This window comes from Telopea speciosissima, chromosome 1 (assembly GCF_018873765.1).
Source record: "Telopea speciosissima isolate NSW1024214 ecotype Mountain lineage chromosome 1, Tspe_v1, whole genome shotgun sequence".
In the NCBI taxonomy this organism is placed as follows: domain Eukaryota; kingdom Viridiplantae; phylum Streptophyta; class Magnoliopsida; order Proteales; family Proteaceae; genus Telopea; species Telopea speciosissima.
This window is the reverse complement of record NC_057916.1, coordinates 74,755,175-74,768,381: the sequence shown is the minus strand read 5'-3', so window position 1 is coordinate 74,768,381 and position 13,207 is coordinate 74,755,175. Positions and strand designations below refer to the sequence as shown.

Genomic DNA, 13,207 nt, shown 5'->3' with positions numbered 1-13,207 from the left:
AGTAACCCTGTCTCAGAGAGCAAGTCAAGAACGTACTTTTGCTGTGAGAGCAAAATCCCTTTTCTTGATTGAGCTACCTCAATACCCAAGAAATACTTCAGTTGTCCCAGGTCCTTAGTCTGAAATTGCTGTCCCAAATGTGTCTTCAAGCACTCAATACTTGAAGAATCATCTCCCGTGATAACAGTGTCATCTACATAGACTACCAAAAATATCCTTCCTGCATCAGAATGCCTGAAAAACACTGAGTGATCACTCTTAGACCGAGTTAAACCAAATTCCAACATAACATCTGTAAAACGGCCAAACCACGCCCGCGGCGACTGTTTTAGCCCATACAATGATTTCTTCAACTTACACACCTTACCAGACGCCCCCTGAGCAACAAACCCAGGAGGTTGTTCCATATACACCTCCTCATGGAGATCACCATGCAAGAACGAATTCTTGACGTCCAATTGAAACAAAGGCTGATGATGTGTAGTAGCCAAAGAAATTAAAATGCGAACAGAAGTAAGTTTTGCAACCGCAGAGAAAGTATCCAGATAGTCTACACCATAGACCTGGGCATAGCCCTTAGCAAGAAGACGGGCCTTCAACCGAGCCACAGACCCATCAGGATTAACTTTCACTACAAATATCCATCGACAACCAATGGCAGACTTACCAGAGGGTAAAGAAACAAGGTCCCATGTCTGATTTTCCCGTAGTGTAGATAATTCCTCAGTCATTGCATCCCTCCACCCAGGGTTAGCCAAGGCTTCTGCCACAGACTTAGGAATAGGATAACGATCAATAGTAGACAATCAAGCAACAAAAGTAGAGGACAAACCAGCATAGGACACAAAGTGATCTATAGGATGTTTGGTACAACTCCGAAGCCCCTTACGAGTAGTAATAGGAACATTTAGATCAGGAATAGCAGGAACAGTAGAAGACAAGGAATTACCTTGAGGAGGATTTGGAGGCAATGAAGACGTGGTAGAGGTTGCCAACCAGGTGTTGTATTGCTCAAAAGGTGTAATGCGATGGGTCGGCTCATCAGATGAGCGACGGTGAAACATAGTAAGTGGTTTTGTTGGAGGTGGCACAACGGGCAAAGGATCCTGCATAAAAGATGAAGTGTCGACAACATAAAGAGGCAGATCATCGTCCAACTCCGACATGGGCAGCGAGGACTCAACAAACAGAGTGGATTCAAAGAAAGATACATCAGATGTAACAAAGTATTTCCTTAAAGAAAATGAATAACAACGGTAACCCTTTTTGAGTTTTAGAATACCCCACAAAAAGATATTTAAGAGCTCTGGGATCCAACTTAGAGCGACTAGGACGATGATCCCGAATAAAACAAACACTCCCAAACACCCGTGGTGGTAATACAAACAAAGGTTATGAAGGGAACAACAAAGCATACGGAATACCACTATTTAAAACTGAAGAAGGCATGCGGTTAATAAGATAACACACAGTCAAAATTGCATCAGCCCAAAAGATTTTAGCCACTTTCATCTCAAATAAAAGAGAGCGAGTGACTTCCATCTACTGTCTGTTCTTCCTTTCAGCTACACCATTTTGTTGAGGTGTATTCGCATAGGAGGACTGATGAATGATCCCATGTTGAATCATAAACTCATTAAATGGAGCAGAGAAATACTCTTTTGCATTGTCACTACGAAGAATTTTCAATGATGTAGTAAATTGATTCTGAATTTCAAGTACAAAGGTATAGAAAATGGAAAATAACTTAGAATTATCTTTCATTAAATAAATCCAGGTAACTCTGGAAAAGTCATCCACAAAAGTGACAAAGTAACGCAAACCTAGCGTAGAAGTAACAGGACAAGGACCCCACGCATCTGAATGAACTAAAGAAAAGGGTTGAACAGCCCGTTTATTGACTCGAGGGGGATAACTCACACGGTGAAGTTTCCCAAACTGACAAGACTCACAATGCAAACTCGACAATGACTGAAACCTACTATCTAAAATTTTCAAACTCCACAATGAAGGATGACCCAAACGACAATGGATTTGATGAGGAAGTGCCACATTCGAACATGCCACTGTTGAAGTGTCTTCAAGTAGATATAGTTCCCCAGATACTTGACCTCTACCAATCATCTTCCTCGATTTGAGATCCTAAAACTCACAATGATCAGGGAAAAAGGTGACAGAACAATTGTGAGCTTTGGTGAATTTTCAAACTGACAATAAATTAAAAGGAAATTTGGGCAAATAAGAAACAGAGGACAACGACAAAGAAGGGGTAACATGCATAGTGCCTGCACCCCGAACTTTAGCAAGAGACCCATCGGCTAACACAACATTGGAGGAAGACTCACGAAACGAAGAAAAAATACCTGGATTTCCAGTCATATGATCCGAAGCACCTGAATCAATGATCCAGAGACGAGAAGTAGATGAAAGGCATGCAATAGCATTACCTGGCTGAACCAGTGTAGCGGTGGAGAACTAAGATGATTGCGAATTCTGAAACTGAGCGAATTGCTCATAATCTTCATCAGACATGGTTACTGTTTTACCCTCAAGCTTGGAAGGAGGAGGAACCATCGGATTACTGCTGGCTGAATTTGCAAACTGAGGTGGTTTACCATGAAGCTTCGAGCAACAACGCTGAATGTGACCAGCTTTGCCACAATGATGACAAGTGCGCACCTGTCTTGAAGTCTCTGAATTACCAGAAATGGGGGCTTTACCATTCCCTGGCCCACGACCACGACCACGACCACCATTACTTGTCCCACCAGTGGACCCACGGTTTGGAAAGGCTACAAGTGCCAAACTGTCACCACCATTGGTGGAATCTTGGCTGCTCTCACGGGAAACTCGTAAAACTTGAGAAAATGCCTCTGGAAGTGTGGTGACCCTATCACCACCGAGGATTTGAGACCATACTGGCTTAAACTCTTTACGAAGTCCACCTAAAAATACCATAACAGGAAGTTGCTCTTGCTGTCTCTGCATCTCTTGTACATCAGAAGTGATAGGAAGAATGGAATTCAGCTCCTCATACAGGTGCTTGAATTCAGCAAAATATTGAGTAACAGTCAGGACCTTCTGATCCACTTTATAAAAAGCTTGGGACAGATCATAGATTCGAAACAATTTGTCCTTCCCAGAGTAGAGGACATTCAAATACTCCGATAAATCCTTTATCGTGTCAATGTGAGTAACCAGGTCTGCAATTTGGTTATCCATCGAATTCAACATCTGACTCAATATCCTTGCATCCACAGTATCCCATGTTGTGTCACCGTTAGGTTTCATTTTTGTCAAGTGATCCTGTTGATCACGCCTAGTCAAGGCCAATCGAACCACCTTCTTCCATTGCTGAAAGTTAGAGATTCCTTCAAGTTTCCTTTCAGTAATGCGATGAGAAAATGATGCCAGTTCAGTCACAGTGGTCTTTGTTTCACCCATTTTCTATTAATCAAGTCGAATCTTCACAAAGGAATCGATTTCCTGATGAAACCGATGAACCAGCAAGGAGTCTCAATCTGCAACAATCACGAAAAAATTCTGAAAATGATTTCTTAGTGAAATCAATGCACCAGCCAGCAAAGCCGATAGCCACCAATAAATTGATTCAGGAAAAGGACTGAAATCAATCTCTAAATCGCAAAAAAACCTGAATCGATCTCAACCCTCACACACACCAAAAAACGAGACCTAGTTCTTTTATATAGACATGAACTAGTCTCAAACAGTTCCCCAAAATCGCAGCATAGGGTGCTGCATCCCCTTCAAGGTATGATCACGAAAACCCTCAAAACCTTAAGTCTTCAATACCGCAACCTTGTCTTTATCAAATCGAAGGGAATAGAGAAGGTCCGCGGATGTTAGATCGACTCCTACAAACCTTGCTCTTATACCATGAAATAATAATGAACAGAAATAGAAAGAAGGAAGAAGAATAGAGGAAGAAGAGAAGAATTGCTGCACAAGTTGGGAGTTGCAGCCGTAAAACCTGACCGCTCCCAAATCAATTAATATTTATAGGTTTTAACACTAAAACCAAAGAAAGGAACAAAACACCCCTACTTGGGAATCGTGAATTAATGCTGACTCTAATTCATGATTCCCTCCCCCTTACATAAATCGACTTCTACACCTTGGACTTGTTGTATGAGATTGGCATGTTAGAGTGTAAGCCGTCCGATACCCCTCTTGGAGCAAATGCCCGTCTCTCTAGTAAAACAGGTGACCCTGTGGACAAAGGGAAATATCAAAGATTCGTTGGGAAGCTGATTTACCTTTCCCATACTCGGCCAGACATCGCATTTGCAGTCAGTATGGTTAGCCAGTACATGCATGACCCATATACTTCTCATTGGGAGGCTGTGGTACGTATCCTACGGTATTTGAAGGCTGCCCCAGGAAAAGGAATTCTGTTCTCTCCACATGATCATTTGCGAGTGGAGGCTTTTACTGACTTTGATTGGGGTAGTTCTCCTGATGATCGCCGGCCACTTCTGGTAATTGCACCTTTGTTGGAGGTAATTTGGTCACATGGCGAAGCAAGAAACAGACTGTTGTTGCTCGTTCTAGTGCTGAAGCTGAGTTTTTGCAATGTCCCATGGAATTTGTGAATTGATGTGGCTTTAGGGACTGTTGAAAGACTTGGCTCTTCCTACTTCATTACCTATGCTGTTGTACTATGAGTCTGTGACAACAAGTCGGCTATTAGCGTTGCCCCTAACCCAGTTTAGCATGACCGCACCAAACATGTGGAGATTGATCGTCATTTCATCAAAGAGAAGCTGGAACAAGGGCTGATTTGCATTGCCTTTGTCAAGTCTGGTGACCAATTGGCTGATATCTTCACAAAGGGGTTAAGTAGCAAGGTTTTTATCCTCTTGTATGCAAGTTGGCATGTGTGATATCCATGCTCCAACTTGAGGGGGAGTGTTGCAATACGGGGTATAAGGGTAGAATTGTCCTTAGGGTTTTATGTTGTGTTGCCCTAGGGGCTTTACTATCTTTGTACTCTCATTCTTATTATTATAAATAAAGGTGGGTTGTGTCTCATAGACACAAGTCACAATTCTCAAAGTTTTCAGAAACAATTAAAACTTACAGTTGGTTTATACTATTCTTGGAATTGGTTATTGTCATGGTATAACTAGTCTCACATTTGGTTTATATTGTTCTTAGAAAATATGATCTTATCAATAAGTAATTAAATTGCTCTCGATTTAGAGAAATGTTCTTGTTCTCTAAGAAGTTTGACTGGTCATATAATTTTATTTTTACCTTTGGTAGAGCACAAAACCAGCTTTCCAACAAATCCAAGATTGCTTATATCTGATTTATATTGAAGGAATTATATTCCGGTCAAACCTTATTTGGTGTGCGCGACTACTGTCAAAGTCGCTCTAAATGAAAATATTTTTTTAGATATCAAAACAAATGAATATTTACCGCTCTTTTGTTTTTTTAGCAATGTTTTACCATATTAAGATTTATGAAATTTTTAGATTTGAGAAAAACCCCAACATTAGAAAGTTGGAAACTTCATATACTGCTGAAAATCTAGTTTTTGTTCTTGAATTGGGGAGTTGACTTTTTATACTTTTGGAATTTTATTTTTTAACTATTTTTATTGGATTCAAATAGGGGGGTATTTGCTTATTCATGAATAATATCTCAAGTAAATGAATATAGAAACATTTACTAAAGAGGGAGAGATTGAGGGAGAAGAAGAGAAGTTGGACAATAGATGTTGAATTGTAGTATGGGCAAGAATACCGTGGGGGTATTCTGGACATTTTCTTCTTTTTATTATGTGTACAACCATGTCGGCTATGATAGGGGCAAATATGTCCTTGTAATTTTGACTCCTTATTATAAATACATTGCTTGGGGTCTACCTTAGACCATGCAAGCCTTATTCTAATTCTGAATCTGTTAACATAGCATCAGAACAGGTTTCGAATTAGGGTATCCCCTCCCTTTGATTTTCAGCTTTTTCTTTCTCTTCTCTCTCTCGATCTCCTCTCCTCATCTCTCTTTTCTTCTTTTGCTTTTTATTCTCCTATAGGGCAGCATTGATGGGGTGATCAATAGATCCAGCTGCTGCCCTTCATCACCTCTTTCAATGCTACATAATTCTGCTCGATAGGATCCTGCACCTTGGCTGTGATATTTGAAGCTTCAATTTTTTGGATTGATTCCATATCAACTACAAGGAACCAATCTCCATTACTGAAGATCAAGAACTGCAGCAGGCCTTTTTTGGGATAAGATCCTATCTCCAACCTTTTTGAAGACCTCCTTAGATCAATTTCTTCTCCAAAATCAGGGTTTTCTCAAAACCCTGACAAATATCGATCTAGGAGCTGTTGATATCTTTTGGTGCTGATATTTGGAGGAGTGCTCAGGTCTTTCTAGAACCACACTTGAGCCAAGTTTCAGCTCCATCCAGTGTTTTTTGAAGGCTTCTTTCCCTACATCGTTCTCATCACAATCAGGGTTTTTTTCAAAACCTTGAAAAAATCGCTCTAGGGGATTTGATTGTCTGTTGCTTCTGATTTTTGGGGACACCTCTTATTATCATACCAAAGGTCTCTCCACCAATTTCTGGCCATTCTCTTGAAGTATTTATTGGGTTTTTACTCACAACAGCCCTTCTCTGCGATTTGGGTTTCTTTGTTGAAATATGGATGGCTCTGAAGTTTCTACTGGCACTTCTGCTGCTGATGGGTATGGTAGGAATGATACCCGTGACCTTCTTCCTAATCCTATCAAACTGGATGGGAGCAATTATCTAATATGGTATCGCTCTGCATACTTTGCCATTGCTGGCCATGGCCTTACTGGGCATATCGATGGTAGTACTATTATGCCAACTGAACCCATAGTTCGAAAACTCGGGTCTCGGTGGGATCTTGGTCCCTTGGAAAACCTAGACGAGTCGAGATCTCGCCGAGATTGTGCATTTTTTTTTTTTGGACTCGGACCCCCAACTCGGTGGGTTTTATACATATTTTGGGTTTGAAACTTGGTATTCAGTTTATTTTAGGCCATTTAAACACAATGGCATGCGTAGATTTCCCAATAAACCAGTCCAAATATGAGTTTCACTTTGGACCATAGGTTGGTAGGCGACGAGTAATACATAGCAAATTAGCTATCAAAACATTCAATTTAGTACATAGCAATCAAAACATTCAAATAAAGAGTACATTACATCAATCTTCTCTGAATTTGTTGCATAAAATGTGATTGAGTAATGAATTCTTCCCCATATTGATCCACATAGAATTCCCATGTCATAGAATTGCTGAAGTGTTGCACATAGTGTGACATAGCCTCCATATAAGTGTTGTCATCAACATATAACAAACCCCCTATCCTAGGGTACATGGGAGGCTGTTGCTATGAGGTGTGAGATCCACTGCTACTGTCATATTGAGTTTGAGGCGTGTATGGCTGATTTGGGACTGGGAATATGTACCCAAAACCTGACCCAGTGCTGTGATTGTCAAACTCAACTGCTGACTGCCCAAACTGACCATGGCCACTATATTCAGAACCATTGCTCTCCTGGCCATATTCATAGCCATGATGATGCTGAGATGAATGCCAAGACTGATGCTCACTAGTAGTATCTATACTCATGCTTCCGAAACTTGCAAGCATGGTGTTCATACTATTGTTATCATCTTGTGCATGTGAGTGTTTGTGACCCTTCTTTCTGTTGTACGTTTTAGTGTGGCTACCATGGTCTTGATCTTGAGTGGCATTCGTAAACTGAGACTCACCTGTGAAACGCACAGGGTCCGCTTGCGTTTCCACATCATACTGGCACTGCTCGTGCATCCCCTCATGACGATCATCATAATAACCACCACTCTGCATGCCACCACCACCACCATCACCATCACCACCACCATCACCACCATCATCATCATCATCATCATCAGCAGGACTTCCTACTGCAGCCTCAAAAGGTCTCGGTGATTCTGAATGTGCACGCCCCTCTTGCGACATATAGTCCTCAACATTAGTACCGGTTATAGACGCAATGGTGGGGTCGGGCCTACCCCCAAGCTGATCCATATTGGGTGTACCACGATCCCTCACCCACTGGAATAGGGGATCCTCATCATCATCAGAGTCCTCCTGGAAAATGTTGGATAGTTTGATGGGTTCTTTGTTATTGGCTTCAATTCCTTCACGTATGTGCCTCATCCTTAATATCATATTGTAGTGCACATACGCAAGCTGCTCCAGTCGTTCGTTACCCAACCTGTTCTGCCTCTTTAAATGTATCAATGAGCATAGTTGTCACGGTGGTTAGGCGACCCAAGGCGGTGGGGAGGGGCACAATTCAAGGCGCCGCCAACTAGGCGAACAAGGCGGCCAAGGCGCCCGCCTAGGCGACCAAGGTGCCCAAGTCGAACAAAGCGCCTGGGCCCCTAGGCGTCGCTAAGGTGCCGCCTAGGCGACGCCTTGACAACTATGTCAATGAGAATGTACTCCAGTTGCGCTCGCATCTAGAGGATGAACAAGTTTGTGAGAGCATTCTCACTGCTACCTTCCTCAGGTTGGGTGAACTTGTACCATAAAGTACCCACCAGTCGGCTGCATTACAAATATAGAATATTAAGAATATGTACATTCTAAAGGGATAAAATTATAATTCATAAATGTAATATCATGCCACCTACCAGGGTCCGACTTTTGTCTACCCTCCACTGCAGTTTGTCGACCGAAACTTGCAGAGGCCTCTCTGAAGTATTTGATCTATTTTCATTTTAAATTTCAAACATTGTTAGAGGCATTAGTATTTGCTATTTAGTAATTACATTCATAAACTAACTACCAAAGTACCAAAGTCCCATACTCTCACCTCATCATTGCAGGTAGCTTGTATCTTTGGATTGGGCTCCAACTTCTCAATAACAGCTTGAACTCCTACTAACAAATCTGTTTGTAGCCCAAGATCATGGGAGTACTGATACTTTGGATTCAAATAGTATGCTGCTAAAGTAGGCACCACAAATATAATTTGTTAGTGACTTAATGCCTTAGGTTTTGAATATGTAAATGTAAAAAAGTTTTAACATTTAAAGTGTAAAGTATGTTGAACTCACCAGCTTTATGCAATGGATGACTCAAGTGCTTCTCCCACCGCTCATCAATGATGTTAATGTAGGACTTTGCACTTCGAGATATAGCAGCTCTAACCATTTCCTTCATTTTTTGAATGGTAGCATAAATGTGGGCCAAGGTAGGCTTCTTCTCTGTATCAACCATCCTCAGTACTGCCACCATTGGCTCTAATATATAGTTGTTACGGCGGCATGGCGGTCCAAGCCTCCAAGGTGGTGGAGGCCTGTGTAAGCGCTTAGGCGGTAGAGCGGCCGCCTAAGTGGTAAAGGCGGTCTAGTGTTAGTTTTCTCCCTCCCCTCCCCCCAAACACTCAATAGTCAATACATGATGGCATGATGCATCACAGTATCATACCTTATATCATTAAAAATTAAATTTAAGCCACCTCAAGTCATCAAAATGAAAAATCATACATGACACATAAAAATTCATAATAATCAAACATCATAAATTAATTAAAAAACTAAAAGACAGCACAAAATCACAAATGACTAATCAACATTCTCTTATTTAGTAATCAGTTAATCACTAATCAATAATCACTAAGTCCTAGATAAAAAATGTGCTATTATCATCATTTCATAAAAGACATAGTTGCATAGCATACCTTAACCAGGATGGTACCAAGAAAATGAAAAAATTGAAGAGATGTTATATGTCAACTGTCAAGACTCAAGAATCAGGATGTTCGTGTTGTCCATGACTCCATGTATCAATCCTGAAAATTAACAATGCAAGTAAGCATGCTAATTGTTAAAAACAATTAATAGAGAAGAAAGAAGAAATAAATCAAATGAAGGGGGGAAAAAGGAAATAAGACGAAGAAATGAAGAATATGAAAGACTCAAAATATCCTAGTTTAAGCAGTCAAATACTCAAATACTCAAGACTTCAAGAGTCAAGTTAAGTGTCAATGTCAAAGACTCAAAATATCCATAATATCCAACTACATATGTCAAATGATTTAATCAAAATCATCATCAAGTAAATTAGCAGCTAGTAGATGATCATGATCTTCTTGTTGTTGTTCCATGGAACCACGTGCCCTTTCTCGAAAATTATCTATGACATCCTCGTCGTCATTCATATCTTCCTCTTCTACCATATCTCCATCTGATCATGAATCATCTTCAACAATAGCCGTCTGGGCTATCCCTCGATTACGACGTGCGTAAGAGTTGATTGCTCCAGAGGTTGATGGTTGAGCTCTCCTTGCTCGGTTTTGGCCTTCAAATGATGTAGATGCCCCCATTGCTCTATCAGCAACGCCCCATGTGAGATCACCCTGGGGATGGACTAAATCATCCACTGGTTGGCTAACCATCCACTCACTGGTCCAGTCTAACTCATCAAGCAATAGGGGATCATAATTTCTATTCTCTTCACGCCTTTGTCGAAACCTTTCTTGAAGGCGGCGATTGTATTGAACATAGACTAGATCATTCAAACGTTCATGTTCTAGTCTATTCCTCTTCTTGGTGTGAATCTGAATTCAATAGAGGATCCCAAGTCATTCTTCTATAAACTAATAACAAAATTAAAAGTCTAAAAATAAAAAAAAATAAATGTAATCACAAAATACTTACAAAATCAAATGTGCTCCAGTTGCGCTCACAACTAGAAGAGGTACAACAAAGGCCCAGTAAACGCCGTGCAATCCTTGAAAGCTCAAAAGCATCACCTCCATGTGTATCCCACCAAAGAACTATAAAGTATAAATATTATAAAAAAAATTGGATTAATATATCATACAAAGTAGGTACAAACTACAAACAAAATAACTAAATAATATAAAATAATTAGGCAATTAGCTACTTACTTGGATTCATAGTTGTCCGTTGTCTAATGGCCATACTGCTCGAAAAAAGACCTCGAGCATTTCTATATTCACCAGCTTGATGTAATATCTTGTCTTGTAAAGATGGATCAGGCACTAATCTTGAGGTGACTTGATTAAAAGCCGTTTGTAAAGTCTGTCTCATTTGATAATCCTCAGCTTCTGAATACTGAAAAAACTTCCCAGGATTAAGAAACAATGCAGCAGCATACAATAGGCGCTCCATCTGACACTCCCATCGTCTATTAACAATATTTATGACTTTCTTCCACAACCTCTCTTTATCCCCAAAATTTTTCTTAATCATCTTTTTAGCCTCTTCCATGGCAACATAGACTTCAGGCAAGGCGGGCTTCTCATCAGCATCTACAATCCTCAAAACAACAATAAGTGGTTTTGATGCTCTGATACAGTCTTCCACACCATTCCAAAATGTAATAGCAAAGACCTTTTCAGCCACTTTCTTTCCTACCTTTGTCTTTGCCAAATTAGAATGCTTCCAATCATCAGAAATAAATAAATGCCTCAAGTCATCCTTGTGCCTCAATAAGCTCTGGAGTGTTAGAAATGAAGTTGCAAATCTTGTTACAGCAGCCCTCACAAGATCTCTCCCATTTGTTTTAGCTCTCATGGCATCTAGAAGGTGTGTATGTCTGTAGATGAATGTTGTTATTTTCCTAGCCTTCACTATCACCTTCTTGTATGCCTTCAAGTTACCAATATCTTCCAACATAAGATCAATGCAGTGGGCTGCACAAGGAGTCCAATAGAGCCTTGTCCTCTTCTCCATCAACAATGCACCAGCTGCTTTATAATTGGCAGCATTATCTGTAACAACTTGCACAACATATTCTTCCCCAATTTCTTCTACCTTGCTATCAAGTAATTGAAACAAGGTATTTGCATCTTGTACATAACTTGATGCATCAACAGAACCCATAAAATAAGTCCCCTCCGGACAGTTGACAAGGAAGTTGATCAAATGTCTTCCCTTTTTATCTGTCCACCCATCAGACATGAGTGTACATCCAAACTGCTTCCAATACCCTTCATAGGTCTTTTTCATCTCTGCAGTTCTCTCCTTTGCTGATTTTAACAAAGGCACCCTCGCTTCATGATAAGTAGGGGGCCTATATCCTGGCCTATATTGTGCAACGGATTCAATCATCACTTCAAAGCTTCTTGACTTTAGTGCATTAAATGGAATCCCACACTCATAAAGCCAATCCACAATATGATTATCAACTCTCTTTTTCTCTTCAGCTGATCTCATCCGGTTCTCTATTGTAGTTTGGTTACGGCCTTTAAGCCTCTTGTCAGCAACCTCTTGTTCAGGTGTCTGTCTCACATGAGCATCCATGGGACCCCTTACTGGTGGCTGAATTATGACATTCCTCTTTCTCTTTGCAGCTGTACCAGAGCTTGGAATCACTTTGGAAGAAGATTGAGACCTACAAGTACTAGGACCAGATTGAGACTGTATCTGCTCAACCTGTAGAGATGTCTCTTCTTCTCCTCCTCCCTCATGATCATCATCATCATCATCATCCAATATATCTGCTGCCTTCTTCTTCCTATTGCGCATTAAAGCTGCATTCATCTCTTGAGCAATTGCTGCAGTTGTCTTGGTGCACTTCGCAACATCTCCATATCCACCCACCAAATGTTGCTTTATCCTTTTAATCCCACCTTTGAGATCTTTTTTGCACAGATTGCATTTGACAAGATTTTTGTCTGTAAGGTCAGGCCAATACCCATACTTCCACCCTGGGTCATTTGATTTGGCCTTCCTCTTTGGGTCTTTGAATGGATCATACCCCGCAATACTGCCATTATCAGCCCCACTACTAGCAACGCCAACATTACCACCCTCGCCGTTGCTATCCATTGTGTAATGAATCAATATTCAATACTTTGCAGGCTTGCAATGTGCCAACTGCCAAGGGATAAAAGTAACTACAAAAAAAGGAAAAGAAAAAACATAGAAGCAAGAAGGGTAAGAAAAAAAATGAAATCATGATTTTGATTCATCATCATGATTCTGAATCTCTGATTCATACTTTCAAAGAAAAAAATGTTGCAAAAAAAAAAAAAAGAAGAAGCAGCATCAGCATCCATTGCTCTAACATCAATTCATCATCACATCATGTCATTGCAAAGGGGGAAAAAAAAAATAGAGAAGCAGGGAAGCTACATCAGTATCTAATATTCTAGATTTCTAGTATCTGA

The 13,207-nt window shown here is 40.5% G+C and overlaps 2 protein-coding genes and 1 long non-coding RNA gene across 5 annotated transcripts in view; 1 reads left to right on the top strand and 2 right to left on the bottom strand.

Moving 5' to 3' along the window:
* LOC122647682 overlaps positions 1-13,207 on the top strand; it is a 68,966-nt gene that overhangs the window by 18,017 nt on the left and 37,742 nt on the right. The gene's annotated exons all lie outside the window — the stretch shown is intronic.
* Positions 10,571-10,886, bottom strand: LOC122647724. The gene is made up of 2 exons (XR_006330954.1): positions 10,728-10,886; positions 10,571-10,627 (listed from the first exon to the last, which is right to left on the bottom strand). It is a non-coding gene; the product is annotated as an uncharacterized LOC122647724 (long non-coding RNA).
* On the bottom strand, positions 10,953-12,866 carry LOC122654483. Its single transcript, XM_043848590.1, has 2 exons — positions 12,562-12,866; positions 10,953-12,429 (listed from the first exon to the last, which is right to left on the bottom strand). The coding sequence occupies exons 1-2, from the start codon at positions 12,864-12,866 to the stop codon at positions 10,953-10,955; spliced, it is 1,782 nt and encodes a 593-aa protein (XP_043704525.1).

Coding starts and splice junctions, on each gene's coding strand:
- LOC122654483 (XM_043848590.1), bottom strand. CDS start 12,866: ATGGATAGCAACGGCGAGGGTGGTAATGTTGGCGTTGCTAGTAGTGGG. Junction 12,430..12,561: donor GAGATGAATGCAGCTTTAAT/GCGCAATAGGAA, acceptor TAGTACTTGTAG/GTCTCAATCTTCTTCCAAAG.